The 14803-nt window shown below is 33.2% G+C and overlaps 3 protein-coding genes across 5 annotated transcripts; all 3 read left to right on the top strand.

The window, feature by feature from the left end:
- The first annotated feature begins 2923 nt into the window (after window positions 1–2923).
- On the top strand, window positions 2924–5123 carry LOC106332673 (putative hydrolase C777.06c). Of its 3 annotated transcripts, none has more exons than XM_013771147.1 (9): window positions 2924–3218; window positions 3389–3530; window positions 3623–3750; window positions 3828–3969; window positions 4057–4162; window positions 4471–4544; window positions 4619–4654; window positions 4723–4832; window positions 4912–5123. In XM_013771147.1, exons 1-9 carry the CDS (start codon window positions 3052–3054, stop codon window positions 4967–4969), a joined length of 963 nt encoding a protein of 320 aa, XP_013626601.1. In that variant the 5' UTR covers window positions 2924–3051; the 3' UTR covers window positions 4970–5123. The 3 variants fall into 3 exon arrangements, with proteins under 3 accessions (XP_013626601.1, XP_013626602.1, XP_013626603.1); XM_013771148.1 differs by having other exon boundaries at window positions 4474–4544; XM_013771149.1 differs by having other exon boundaries at window positions 4486–4544.
- A 936-nt stretch (window positions 5124–6059) lies between these two features.
- Window positions 6060–7336, top strand: LOC106329871 (putative F-box/LRR-repeat protein 23). The gene is given in 3 exon segments (XM_013768481.1): window positions 6060–6370; window positions 6372–6407; window positions 6808–7336. Coding segments are annotated over 3 exon segments (876 nt in total).
- Window positions 7337–11667: 4331 nt separating this feature from the next.
- LOC106329872 (F-box protein SKIP19-like) lies at window positions 11668–14547 on the top strand. The gene is made up of 4 exons (XM_013768482.1): window positions 11668–11996; window positions 12147–12347; window positions 13116–13119; window positions 14143–14547. Exons 1-4 carry the CDS (start codon window positions 11698–11700, stop codon window positions 14545–14547), a joined length of 909 nt encoding a protein of 302 aa, XP_013623936.1. The 5' UTR covers window positions 11668–11697.
- Window positions 14548–14803: the final 256 nt, after the last annotated feature.

Consider the following 14803-nt stretch of genomic DNA (forward strand, 5'->3'; position numbering starts at 1 on the left):
AGATATGAAGAGAATTTGTATTTCTAGGTGGATTGGTCAAGAACCAAGAAGTTTGGGGAGGAATAAATAGGGTGTGCAAGTCTGCAGTGGGTTTTAGGCAGCCAACCCTGAAAACAACATAATGTTTTGTTTGTACATATATAAAATGTATATATATATATATATATATATATATATAATTAATTTATGATTTTAATGGGCTCATATATTTACACATAGTTTTAAAAAATTATATTATTACTTTATTGATTTGTGTCATATTTTGAACTGGACTAACTCCGAACCAGAAGAATTTATTACTTTATAGTGTTTATTAATTTATAAAATACTAATTTATAGAATTTCTACTGTATTTATTATTTATTATTTCATTTGTACAGATCGAATATGACATCTGATTAAAATACAAAAATTACCTGATATACGGGACACCGAATATCCAAGTGGATACTGATCGAATCGAATCGTATAATTGATTATTCAGCCGAAACAGATCGGATCACAATACTTCTAAGAACAAGGATATTCGATCAGTACCCATCCCTAATATCATGCATACACACCTTCGAAGCCAAATCGATATGATAGACAAAAATATCTAAATACGTTTGACCCTGGACAGAGCATATCTAAGACTGGCTGAGAGCAATCCAGTACTTTTGTTATTGAGGCATTGGCTGAGGAACCAGTCTACAAAAGATGGGAAGAAACTGGCATCTATATTCATATAGATAATAATATTGATTATCAAATTTATCTTTCTTATAAAAATAAGTTTGGAGAAAATTAGAAATATAATATATTGATATAATCAGATTTATTAATTTTATAATTTTTAGAATGGTTTGAAATAATTACTAATAATTTTAAACTACAAATGGTTTAGCTAAAAATGTATCATTTATTAGAAAAAAATATTTATGAACTATTTAATGTTGTGTTAAAATATTTGGTTTAAATGTGTGAGATCACAAATTTTATAAATTGTGGAGAAATATCAAATGTTGGTGATAATATAAATTTATGAGAAGAAAATGTTTAAGTTAATATTAGGTGAATGCATGTGCTTTCGCGGATGTGACTATATTATATATCAAATTAAAATATAATTATTATTAAAATTAAACTCGCATGTGATAATATTTTAATTAAAAATACAAATATATTGGTATAATCAAATTTATTATTTTATTATTTGTTAGAATATATTAAAACAAATATTTCTAATTAAAAAAATTACAGTTGGTTTATACTAAAATTTATCATTGATTATAAAATATGTATGGACTATTTGATTTTTGTTGAAATATTTGGTCTAAATAATAAGAAAGTAATAAATGTGTAAGATTTTACAAATATTATAAATTGTAGTGAGGTGTCAGATTGTTTATTTCTTATATATTTTCTAAAAATGTATTTTATACATTTATTCATTTTTATTATTTATTGTTTTAAAAAATAGATATGACTATGTTAAAATATTTTTAACAGTTATAGTAAAATTTGTTATACATGATTCATTTCTATTGTTTTTGAAAGAAATTAAGTTTATAAAATATAAAATATTAATATTAATATTTTTGATTCCAAAACAAATTGCTGGTAAAATTTATTAATTTAATAATTATAACTTTTGTTTAAAATTTACAATATGAACTTTATAAATTAATAATATTGAACCTATAACATTTTATTTAGAATATTATTTTAAAAAACCTTTTTAAAAATTATATATATTGAAAGGATGTTTCTCAATATGATATATATATATTTTTAATTCACTTATGTGAATTCTCATTTACAAGAGGAATAGCTTGAAACACTATAAATTGGCTATCACTTTTCTAAAATTCTTCCAATCAAAGTACTCTAGCATTTAGGTTTATTGTGTAGTGAGTATTGTTTATGGTTTAGTATTTAAGGGGTGAGGTTGAGTTTATAAAATAAATTAAATGATTATTAAATATTTATAAATGATTTAAGAGGGTTAGTTTAATATTTTCATCACAAACATAAAGTATTTAGGAAAATGATTATCCTGAAAAAAGTACATTTAAAAAGTAGTAGTATCAGATTTATGGTAAAATTTGGATTTCTCACATTTCACAATAGCTAATGCGTTTTAAGTATGTTGAGGGAAATTGTTTTGATATGTTTTGTTTATCTTAAATTAGTTTTGTTTTTACTTAAAATTATATTAAATATATACTCTTTTTATATCATTATCTTTAGAGTACGCAAATAAAAAGTTACTAACTACTAATTATATTTCTCTTGTGTTAAAATGATATAGATGATTCAAAAATATAAATGTTCAAAAGATGTAAAATATTTGAATGAATTTTTAAACAAAAGCGGATGTTTTACATTAGTTTTTTTCTTATTATTATTGGATGTGTTTGGTAATAAATTTGTCATATATTTGAGATTTAGTTTTATTCATTATATTTTATGAATTGTTTGGTAACTGATGTAAGCTAGTTCATATTTTTCTGTAATCAAATTAAATAAATTAAAAATAAATATAATTATGAACTAATTAAATTATAATATCAATTCAAAATTTTATTTATGAATGACATATGATTTTCAATTTATTATATAGTAGGATATATAGATTGCAAGTAGCTTATTAATGAGGTCTAGGTAAGAGAGGATATCCATTAGTATTAGTGCTAATGTATAACTAAATTATTTATGGTAATAATAAATACGTTAAACTTTTTTTTTGTAACACTAAAATACGTTAAACTATACTACTGATTATGAACATGATCCCCACAATTCACATGGGCGGCTACTTATACTTTTAGTTTAGTCTAATAAAATATATATAAAAAGAAAAGACAACAACCCTCTTGTTTCTTTGATCCATTGTTCCACTGTCTCACAATAAACAAAAATGACCGATCACAAATTCTCAACTAATATAATAAACAAACATGAGCGATCACAAATTCTCAACTAATACAATAAACAAACATGCATCTGTTGGCTTTTAAAATCATCTTTTTGCTAGACTGAACTATTAGGAAGATCAAAGTCTCGAGCATGGAGAAGAATGAACGTGAAGATGATCGAACGGCCCTTATCTTTCTCGGAACAGGCTGCTCCGCCGCAGTTCCCCATTTCAGATGCTTACTCCAGCCCTCAGATCCTCCTTGCCATGTCTGTTCTCAGTCCCTCACTTTACTGCCTCACCTCAACCCTAATTACAGGTATATTTTGTCTCATTCCAACATCAATTTATCTATGGGTTATTTGGTCTTTAATCTGTCAAGATTGAAAAACATTGAATCTTAATTTTTATTTATACTAAAATATTAAATCTTGTCCCTTTTGATCTTCTTTGGTCCATTCTTGAATCTTGATACTCTTACTTTGGCAGATGCAATACATCTCTCTTGATCGATTATTGCTGCGGGGAGGAAGATGGTAGACATTATTACATGATTATTGATGTTGGGAAGAGTTTTCGAGAGCAAGTCCTTCGTTGGTTTACCTTCTATAAGATTCCTCGAATTGATTCCGTTAAGCTCTTTTTATATACTAATTTTCTTGAGTTCTTACATCTTTTTGTCTGATATGGAATCTAACTTTTACTACTAATCATGTTATGTAGATCATTCTAACTCATGACCACGCAGACGCAATTCATGGCCTAGATGATATTCGATCTCTTCAACCTCGTGGTTCAGCCATTGACACCAATCCACTTCCCGTCTTTCTATCTCAATTTACAATGGAAAGGTAAAAATTTAATTTGACCTTTTTCCTGTTATTAGTAAGTGTTCTCTAATGAGACTTTAAAAGGCATTTTTGTACAGCATTTCTACGAGGTTTCCTTATTTGGTTGAAAAGAAGGTTAAAGAGGTACCTAGACGGGTTTCACAGCTTGACTGGAGAATCATCGAAGAGAATTGTGACAAACCATTCACTGCCTCGGGCTTATCTTTCACGCCTCTTCCGGTTAAACTTCCTTCCATCTTTTGAGTAAATAAAAACAGTGATTCTTCCAGGAGAACTTGATCCCTTGGACTCCACGTTTTGCTTTAGGTGATGCATGGAGAAGATTACGTTGCTTTAGGTTTCCTCTTCGGCAATAAAAGTAAAGTGGCTTATATATCAGATATATCACGCATCCCACCTAGTACTGAATATGGTAAGAACTATTAATATTTTTGCTAAATCATTTGAAATCACAAGCTAATTAACATTGTCTATGATCAGTGGCGGAGGTAGCACTTAGGGAGGGGGTCAGTTGACCCCTACAAAATTTATATTACATATAAATTTACTTGTACTTCTGGTTTAAAAACCTGGTGAAATGCTGTAAAATTAGTACAATGACCCCGGTAACATTTGTTCAAAATTAACTTAAACCCATGATTCAGTTTTGTTGACCCCAATAAGCTTTGTGGCTGGCTCTGCCACTGTCTATGATTGATCTTCTTACGAATCTTGACTAAGAAGCTATTTCTAAAGCCGGAGCTGGACAGCTAGATCTTCTTATCCTGGATACAAATGTACCATCTATGGTTATGGTATAATTAATAACTTTTATTTCCACTTTTTGTTCATGAAAACTTATTGTTGCTGACTAACTCTTTGATAATAGAGAGGACGACAACCTACACATCTATGTTTGCCTGAGGTTTGTTTCAGTATCTTTCTACATTGATAGAATAATGTATTCAATTTTCTGAGCCTCATCTTCTTTAGACTCTTGAGACCATAAAGAGGCTCTGTCCAAAGAGAGCGCTTTTAACGGGTATGACACACTATTTTGATCACCATGAATACAATGAGATACTTGCGGAATGGTCTCTAAGGTAAGCAATGAAAGCAGTGTTGTATCATTTTGGTAAATCCACATTGCTGAAAACTAATGGACTACGTTCAATATTCTAGGGAAGGAATTCAAGTTCAGCTTGCCCACGACGGTCTAAGGCTACCGATAAACCTATGAGCAAATTGCTAAATCCGAAGAGACTAGTTCAGGCTTCTTGTTATCAATTCTAGTGACAAATCGTTGTATGATTATATATCTGAAGTGTGATACAGAAACAAATCTCTGTTTTTGTTTTTTTTTTTTACCTTTTTCTTGAAACAACTTGTCTAAATCTGAAATCTCATTCTCAAGATTTACTTCATCTTCTCTTGTGATCTTCTCATGAAATTTAGTTAGTCTCTGCGTCCCAACATTCACTTCTTCTGCAAAATCTGTAAGAACTTGTCTCATCGATCCATTTCCTTCTTGAACATCTTTGTATCTCCTCTTCAGAGATCGGTATCCATCAATAATCTTCTAAGATCCTCCCTTCGGTTCAATTCATCGAGCCATCATATCTTTCTCCTTACCTAAACTTGAACACATCATTTGAAGACTCTTTCTTGCAGCCATGCTAGCGCTTAGCTCTTTTCTCAGCTGTACATCACGCGGATCGTTCTTGTTGGGATTATGACGAGGTTTCAACTCCGTGTTACATCTTTTAAGCTCCTTCTTACCTGATGATGATGATTTTTGTTGAGCTTTCTGGATTCGAGTCGTTAAATCGTCGAGAATTGTCATCATCGTGATTACTTTTTGTGTCTTACATTCATCTCGGGGCTTTGAGGTTGCTTCATTGTGATCTTGAACGAGCTTTAAGGCACATCGTGATAACTCTTTGTGTCTTACATTGATCTCGGGGCTTTGAGGTCAAACCCTAATCTTAGTAAGTTAAAGTTGTAGATATGTAATATCATGAAGGACCAAATGGTCAACGAGTGACGGATACGAACAAGAGTCTTAAAAGTTGAAAACTACTTCATTACCTTATTTAATGGACTCAAGACAAGTTGACCATCAGAGAATTAATATGGCCGTTTGTTAGTAAAGGATATTGGAGTCTTGAAAGTTGAAACAACTTCACTCCCCTATTTAATTGACTTGATAGAGTTTGACTATCAGAGAAAATGGCCGTTGGTCACTGCGTCATGATGCTAGTCTTGAAAGTTGAAGCTACTTCACTTCCTTATATAATCTTGGACTTGAGAGACAACGTGACCATCACAGAATGGCCTCTTCCTCTTCCTTGGTTCCGTCATCTTCGGATTTGACTCATGTGATGAAAAGGGGAAGAAGATGTATAAACTGGTCGGAGCTTCCGTCGGAATTGACGTCATCAATCCTGCAGAGGCTAGGCGCGATTGAGATATTGGGAAACGCTCAGAAAGTGTGTACTTCATGGCGTCGCGTCTGTAAAGACCCTTCTATGTGGCGGAAGATTGTCATGCATGACCTCGGAGAAAGCATGGAGTTCGACCTCGAGATCATGTGCCGTCATGCAGTCGATCTTAGCCAGGGAGGCTTAATTCAGATCGATATTAGGCACTGATTATCTCCTCAAGTACATATCCGATAGGTTCTCTCTCTCTCTATATATATATCTCTCTCAAAATAAAATTATTGAGAAGTTATTGTTACCTTACGATTGTCTTTTTCTTTTTTTGATAGATCTCTGATGAATATATGTAGGAATGTTAACGGTCCATTTGCTGAATCACTAGTACTGGTTATGAAGTGTTTAATAATGTTGTCTGTTTTGTCTACATTGTCCCAATTTAAGCAAATCAAAGTGTGTTTGTGTGTGACTGTTATTCCCTTACTCTCCATTTCAGAGTAGGAATCATAAATATGTTTCTAACTGTTATGCTTTTGTCATGACGTTGCTACTGATATCTTTGGTGAATATATTTTTCATGTTATGGTTCTTAGTCTCTTACGTGGCTTCAGTTTTTAACTTTTACCGCAATTATTTGCAGGTCGGGTAATCTCCGAAGCCTTAAACTTGCAAAATGCTACTCAGTCACAGATCATGGATTTGAAAGAGCAGTTGTGAAGCTTCCGTTACTTGAGGACCTCGAGGTCTCATACTGCTTATTGTCAGAAGAGTCTCTTAAAGTCGTAGGCCAGTCTTGTCATAATCTTAAGACACTGAAGCTGAACCGCAGGGGACTCAGACGTCCAAGATTTGAAAATGACGATGAGGCTCTAGCTATCGCTGAAACGATGCATGGCCTTCGTCACCTCCAGCTTTTCGGGAACAGTCTATCAAACACCGGTTTAAGCTCCATTCTGGACAATTGTCCTTATCTGGAACACCTTGATTTACGTCAGTGTTTTAACGTCAGCATTGTTGGGGATTTGGAAAAGAGGTGTTCCGAGAGGATCAAATTTGTGAGATACCCTAATGACTCGACTCATGATTATCCGTTTGATGCAACGGTTTTTCATATGGATTCAGATGAAGAGGACTACTTTGATTGCTATGACTTTGATAATTATGACTGACTTTTATTGATATGATATTTATGATCCTCTGAGAATTTCAATAACCTCTTTCTAATTGTTTCAGTGTCCTTGGTCTTATGTGGCTTTGTTAAGAATGTCTTTTGCTTTTGCATATCTTTTTTTTTTGTCTTTCTACAGTTCTAACTCTAGAAACGTTTGAAGGCTATGTGATCGTTTTGACTTTTGAGTTAAAGTTTGTGATTATTCTTGAACATTATAGATATCAGGCCTTGTACTGATTATTCGGCTGGGAGAATTGTCATAAAACTACCTTGTTCTGCTTAAAACAAACACAGCAAGAAATCTATAGATCAAAACGAAGGTAATTAGGAAGCTTTTTTCTAACAGTAAGCAATTCATCAATATTTTCTAATAGGAACATGAATAATCTCTTTTGTAGTGCGTTCCTTTATATGGTTGCGAAAATATCAGAATTGCAAAACTAAGACCACGATTAACCCGGGATTCTTAGAATGAGGTTTTTAGCGGAAGTTAAGAAACTGGTTCTTAACTTTTGACTAAAAAAACTAAGAACCGGTTTTTAGAGTCCTTATTAAGAATCGGTTCTTAGAGTCCTTATTAAGAACCGGTTCTTAGCTTTTTTTTGTTTAAAATTAAGAAACAATTTCTTAACTTTCGCTAAGAACCTTATCGTAACAACTCCGGGTTAATCATGCTCTAATGAGGTTTTAGAGCTAATTCATCAACCTGCAAAATTCCTTGTCGTTTAAGTAAAGGTCAAACGAACAGCATCTTGCTTTAGTCTTGCAATGACTTGATCTCCGAGTCGTGACCTGAAACATTGAACAAAAGTAAACAGAAGAAGGTTTTCTACGTTTTCAAGTAGAAAAAAAAAACGTTTTCAAGTTTATTCTGCCACATTATGGAAAACATGTAGACGTTGTGTTTATCACTTTTATTGTGAAACTACCCATTTCTTTTAAAGCTTGTTATCTTCTAAACTCATAACCAAAAAAAATTGTCAAGGTCAACACTACTATCATGTAATAAAGAAAACTGTTTTCTCTTATATCAAAAAATTAGATGTCTTCCTGCACCATGTGCAATAAAAAAATTTAAAATATTTTCTAACAGATAAATTTAAATTATATTTTAAAATAAAATTTTATTAATATTGTAAATTTTCTGTAATTTATATATTTGAAATTATAATCTTAGATAGATTTTTCTATCTATTTATTTTAATTAAATATATTAAATAAATTTGTAAAAGTTGCATAATTACCAAAAATTAAAATTAAAAAATATTTTATAAAATTTGTAGATATATAAGAAAATAATGATTTTACGATTAAATTTTTATAATTTTCTAAAAAAATTGTATACATTTTTGAAAATTTTAGTAATAAAATTGTATAATTTAAAAATATATAATTAAATTATATTTCGAAATTTATAATGCCATATGTGAATATATTTATTTTAATGATGATTTATGAGTTATTTCCATATTCTAAAAAAATTTCCAAAAATATAAATTGATATTAAATGCAATATATGAGTTATGTAATATCCTTATTTCCCGCCAAAACGGGGTTTTCTCGCCAAAGCTATAACACTGTGTTTTCTTGTCCATTTAGTCTTTGCCTAGATGGACATACCAATTGGCTTTTGTCTGATTGGACTATTTGTTAATTGTAGACGTCCATAGCTTGTCCAAAATAAATAGAACTGGGGCTACCCCACAAACAGTCTGCCGAGTTGACACCACTACTAGGGATGGAGTCTTTGAGAAGCTCTTATAGAAAACAATACTGACTATGCTTTCTTTGCACATTGCTGAGATCTTCATATGACGACCGGTCTTTCAGATTGGCTGGGCTTCTCAACTTATTTAGACAAATGTTACTCTTCCTACCATTTCCAGTCCCATCGATAATTCATCATCATATACCCTTTTCCCAAGAAGTTGCTTGAGGTTGGGATCGATAAAATCTACCTGAAATGTATGCTAGTCCTTGTTTGGTCATAAGGATACTCATTAATTGAGTTGGATATGAATAGAGTTACCAGTTGCCTCCCCCCCTTCCTTCAACAAAATTGAGTTTTCCGCCAAAATTGTGAAGTTATGTTTTACCCCCAAAATTGCGAAATTATGTCTTTCCACCAAAATTGTGAAATTACGTATTTCCGTTAGAACCGTGAAACTATGTTTTCTCGCTAAAATCGTGAAATTATGTCTTCCCTCTAATATTGGTGAAATTATGTCTTCAATCAAAATCGTAAGATATTAATTTATTGACTGGCTTTCTCAACTTATTTAGACAAACTAGGTGTCTTCCTGCACCATGTGCAGTAAAAAAATTTAAAATATTTTTTAACAGATAAATTTAAATTATATTTTAAAATAAAATTTTATTAATATTGTAAATTTTCTGTAATTTATATATTTGAAATTATAATCTTAGATAGATTTTTCTATCTATTTATTTTAATTAAATATATTAAATAAATTTGTAAAAGTTGCATAATTACCAAAAAAAATAAAATTAAACAATGTATAAAATTTGTATATATATAAGAAAATAAGGATTTTACGATTAAATTTTTATAATTTTCTAAAAAAATTGTATACATTTTTGAAAATTTTAGTAATAAAATTGTATAATTTAAAAATATATAATTAAATTATATTTCGAAATTTATAATGCCATATGTGAATATATTTATTTTAATGATGATTTATGAGTTATTTTCATATTCTAAAAAAAAATTCAAAAATATAAATTGACATTAAATGTAATATATGAGTTATTACTATATTTTAAAAAGTTTACCAAAAATATAAATTAACATTAAATGCAATTGTCTATGTCATATTAAGCTATAAGACATGTCATCAATTTCAATAGCCATGTCATATTTGTTTTGTGAAATTGATTGTAGAAAGGACATGTGGCAAAATCACTTCGTAAATATAGTCCAGGGGATTGTAGTGAAAAAAATGAAACTTGTGGCTGAATAGTGCCAAACTAACATCTTCTAGTTCTGGTCTTGTGATGACTTGCCATCCGATTAATGACCAGAAACATTTTTTCCAGGAACATATAGCTACTTTCTCATAAATATTATAAACAAAGGTCAAAGGAAGCTTTTTTTAGGGTTAAGAGTAAAAAGATCAAGTTTATTACAATATATTCAAGTATTATCCACATACAAATCTATCATATATGATATCTTGGTTAGTATTCACCAGGGCCCGTCCCTTGCATAAGGCTCATGAAGCATATGCTTTAGGCCACAATCAAATAAATAGTTTCAGAGGCCACACTTTAGGGATGTTTTTTTTTTTTTTTTGCAAAAAACTTTAGGGATGTTTTAGTGTAGTAGTTTAGATTGTTTGCTAATACTCGTGACATACGAGAGTTCAACTCCTATTATGCACTTTTTTAAAAACATACGTATCCTTTCACTATTTTTCTGTCAGTTTTCATATACTATATTGCTTACTTAACAATATGATTCTTTTGTTGACAAATAAAAAAACAATACGACTCTCTTAGATTATTTTCATTCCTTAATAATTTTCTGTATCATATGTTTTATTTATTTTAAATTAAATTCTTAATCTTGTTTTATTATACTACTGCTTAAATTTTTAAAGCTATATATTACTAACTTTAACTGCCATAATTATAAGTTTCCTACTAAATTAAAATAAATGTATTATTATCTTGCTAAATATTGATTCATCATTGAAAAACATATTTTAAATATTATTATAATATATAGCTCTAATACTATTCAATTACAAAAAAAATTATTCTAATATATAATTACTTGATAGTAAAAAATAAAAAATATGAGGCCACACTAAGTTAATGTGGTTTAAGCCACCAAATTAGTAGGTACTGCACTGGTATTCACGGCCGTGTGTAATAAAATAATGATATCTTGGTTTAAACGTTAACAGGCCGCCAAAAACCCTAATGTTACGTTGCCCTAAACAATGTTGTAGTCCATATGTAATACTAGGATGAAGATATGGTCACTGAGTGATACTCCATATACGAAAATCGAAAAGTTTTGAAAGTTGAAATTATCTCATTCATTTATTGAATGTACTTCACTCTCTTAGTTAATGTACTTGAGACAATTTGACCATGCAGAGAAAATGGTATTTTCCTATTCGTCGTTTCCCTCTTCCTTGGGACCATATGGTCATTGTGTAATAGTTACGAGAATTCTTGAAACTTGAACCTACTTCACTCCCTTATTTATTGGACTTTTGAGACTAATTTTATCTTCAGAGAAAAATGGCGTCTTCCTCTTTGCCTCCTTCCTTGGAACGGTTATCACTGAGTTTTCCTTCTCCGCAGTTTCCGTCTTTGACTCCAGAGATGGAAGACGGAGAATATAGTAGCTGGTCAGAGCTTCCGACTGAACTAACGTCATCCATCTTGCAAAGGCTCGGCGCGATTGAAGTATTGGAAAACGCTCAGAAAGTGTGTACGTCATGGCGTCGCGTCTCTAAAGACCCTGCTATGTGGCGGAAGATTGTCATGCATAACGTAGAAGACTTGGGGTACAACCTCGACATCATGTACCGTCACGCAGTTGATCGTAGCCAGGGAGGCTTGGTTGAGATTGAAATTTGGGATTTCGGCACTGACTCTCTAGTCAACTACATCGCTTATAGGTTCTCTCTCTCTCTCTCTGCTTATGAAGTCTCGTTTTGCTAGGGAAATTTCATTTGTAAATGTGCTTTGCTTCTTAATAAGAAGTTCTTATCGTTCTTAGTCCTTAACGTGGCTTCATGTTTTTAATTATAACACGCAATTGTTTACAGTTCAGGAAATCTGAGAAGCCTTAAACTTGTAAAATGCTATCTAGTAACGGACGAGGGACTTACCGAAGCACTTGTGAAGCTTCCATTGTTTGAAGAACTCGAGGTTTCATACGGCTCATTGTCAGGAGAATCTCTGAAATCTGTAGCCCAGTCTTGTCCTAATCTGAAGACATTGAAGCTAAACCACAAGGGAATTAAGTTGTAATGACCCACCACTCCCACCATCTCTACTTCTTTCTCCAACCCCACCACTTCTACCTTTTCTCCACCATCTCCACCTTCTTCCCCACCATCTCCATCTTCTTTAAAGCTTGAGGTAGAGAGAGAGAGAAAGAGAGAGAAAAGAAGGAGAAGAAGGGAGAAAGCTCACCTGAGCTCGTCGCCGGAGAAACCGTGTGCCGTGACCACGTTCAGCTTGCCACCACCGATAAACACCCTAGGTAACAGCCGGAAACCGCATTCCTTAAGCTCAGTTTCGTTTCCGTTTAGTAAATCGCCCATAACTTTCTAACCGTGATGAATCTCGTGAATCCAAGACCACCATCGTGTTCCTCTCGTCGATACGAATTCATAGCCACCAAAAACGCCTCAATCGGAGTCCGGACGAAGCCGTACGCGCCTCCGGAAGTTTCGCCTCTGCGCGCGTGAGGTACACGCGCCGCCGCCAGAAATCGTCGCCACCGCCGGACCACCGTCCTCCGCCGCAGCTCCGCCGGTGACCGACACCGGTGACTCGCCGGCGACTCGGTCAACTCGGCCGAGTCAACTCAGTGAGTCAACTCGGTTGACTCGGTTAACCGATCGGTTAGCCGGTTTAAATTGATTTCCGTTTTAAACCGTTCGAAAGGCGTTCTGACTCGAAATTTCGATCTGATTTCAGATTTGGAGTCCATTTGAGCAGCTGGAGGTCATATATACCACTTCTCTTCATTGCTAAGGTGAGGGCTATTCCGTTAAATCCCGAGCTAGTTTAGTACTACCATTATGGAAAGTTTAGTTTCGAAACATGATCCGTCTTTGTGAATCGAGTCTATTTGAGAGTCTTGCTTGTTCATTATTGATATTGATTGTTAACTGGAATTAGGATAATAGAGGATTCAACGATTGTGTGAAATGATTGATGCTAAGAACTGCTATATATATGTATATACATAGTTATGAGTAGGGACTATGTGATGAGGGCGTGAGTTCAGAGATGTCTGAGCTTCGACGCTACGGTGTGATATGGGCGTGAGTTCAGAGACGTTTGAGCTTCGACGCTACTGTTTGGGGCGTGGTGCAGAGACGTTTGCATTCGACGCTACGATGGGCGGGGGTACAGAGACAGACTGTACTAGCGACGCTTCGAGTATATGTATATATCCTTATGAGGAGATGCGTGGTGCAGAGAGTAGCTATGTACTATAAGCGCATGAGTTGTAACGGCTAGTCCTCTAGCCGAATATTGATTGTTATGTGTGGTGTAATAGGCACCGTGTTTGTTTCATGCTAGAGCTAGGCCTACATTTTAGTAGTGCTATGAACTCAGTCTGTGGTTTGCGGTTTAGCATCCCATACCTCGCTGGGCAACTCCCCTGTTGCTCACCCCTCCTTCTTTCCCCCTTTCAGATGAGAGCGACGAGCATGAGTGATTATCGGACCGGTGCTATTGGGCTTTTGGGCTTCTATCGCTTTTACCGCTTTTTATCTTTATTGGGCCTTTAGACCTTTGGACTTTTATCGTTTATGTTATTCCTATTTCAGACTTTCGGTTTATGTCGTATTTTATATTTCGGATGTTATCGATGTTGGGCTTTTAGGCCTTTTGGTATCGTATTGACTTTTATATGACTTTTATATTATGGTGGAAATTATTATTATTATTTGAGTTGTATTATTATTTTATTTTCGTTTTTATCTATTTATTATCTTTCGAAAGTGACGGGTGTCACATTTTGGTATCAGAACTATTTATTTATCGTAACATTTTATTATGTAAATCGGGGTGTCACATAAGTATCCTAGACTCATTAGTGACGATGATGCTCTAGCTATCGCTGCAACAATGAATGGACTTCGTCACCTCCAGCTTTTTGGAAACAATTTAACAGACGACGGTTTAAATGCCATTCTTGATAATTGTCCTAACCTGGAACATCTTGATTTACTTCAGTGTTTTAACGTTAACATTGTGGGCGATCTGGAGAACAGGTGTTCCGAGAGTATCAAAGTTTTGAGACGATCTAATGACTCTATTCATGATTACCCATATGATGCATCGGTTATCGAAATGTATTCGTTTGAGTATGAATTCCCTGATGATGTCGACCAGCCAGATGTTGAAATCCTTGACTTTCCAGAATTTGACCTTACTGACGACTTGCAGTCCTTTCTTTACAGTGGCCTGTATGATGAACGATAATCCGAATATTATAGCCGGCAACTTCTAGGTGCATCGGGTTAGCTGAAGACATATTATATGTATCTCTTTTAAGTAGTTTTGGAGGTCTTTCGTGTCCTTGCCATGAGTCTTTTGCTTTCTAAAACTCCTTTACTTATTTTATCTAATAGCACAAGCATATGTGACTGTTTTATCTTTCTTTGAGTTAAAATTTGTGAGTTTTTTTTTCTGCAACATTTAAAGGAATCAAGCCTTTTGCCAGTGACAATCGTCTAGA

The sequence above is a fragment of the Brassica oleracea genome, chromosome C3, assembly GCF_000695525.1.
Source record: "Brassica oleracea var. oleracea cultivar TO1000 chromosome C3, BOL, whole genome shotgun sequence".
Classification (NCBI taxonomy): Eukaryota; Viridiplantae; Streptophyta; class Magnoliopsida; order Brassicales; family Brassicaceae; genus Brassica; species Brassica oleracea.

What these genes read in the sequence shown, in the direction of transcription:
- LOC106332673 (XM_013771147.1), top strand. Translation starts at nt 3,052, where the DNA reads ATGGAGAAGAATGAACGTGAAGATGATCGAACGGCCCTTATCTTTCTC. An exon ending in CACATCTATGTTTGCCTGAG is followed by an intron (nt 4,655 to 4,722) that starts GTTTGTTTCAGT and finishes CATCTTCTTTAG; the next exon opens with ACTCTTGAGACCATAAAGAG. An exon ending in CTTGCGGAATGGTCTCTAAG is followed by an intron (nt 4,833 to 4,911) that starts GTAAGCAATGAA and finishes TCAATATTCTAG; the next exon opens with GGAAGGAATTCAAGTTCAGC.
- LOC106329872 (XM_013768482.1), top strand. Translation starts at nt 11,698, where the DNA reads ATGGAAGACGGAGAATATAGTAGCTGGTCAGAGCTTCCGACTGAACTA. An exon ending in GTCAACTACATCGCTTATAG is followed by an intron (nt 11,997 to 12,146) that starts GTTCTCTCTCTC and finishes AATTGTTTACAG; the next exon opens with TTCAGGAAATCTGAGAAGCC.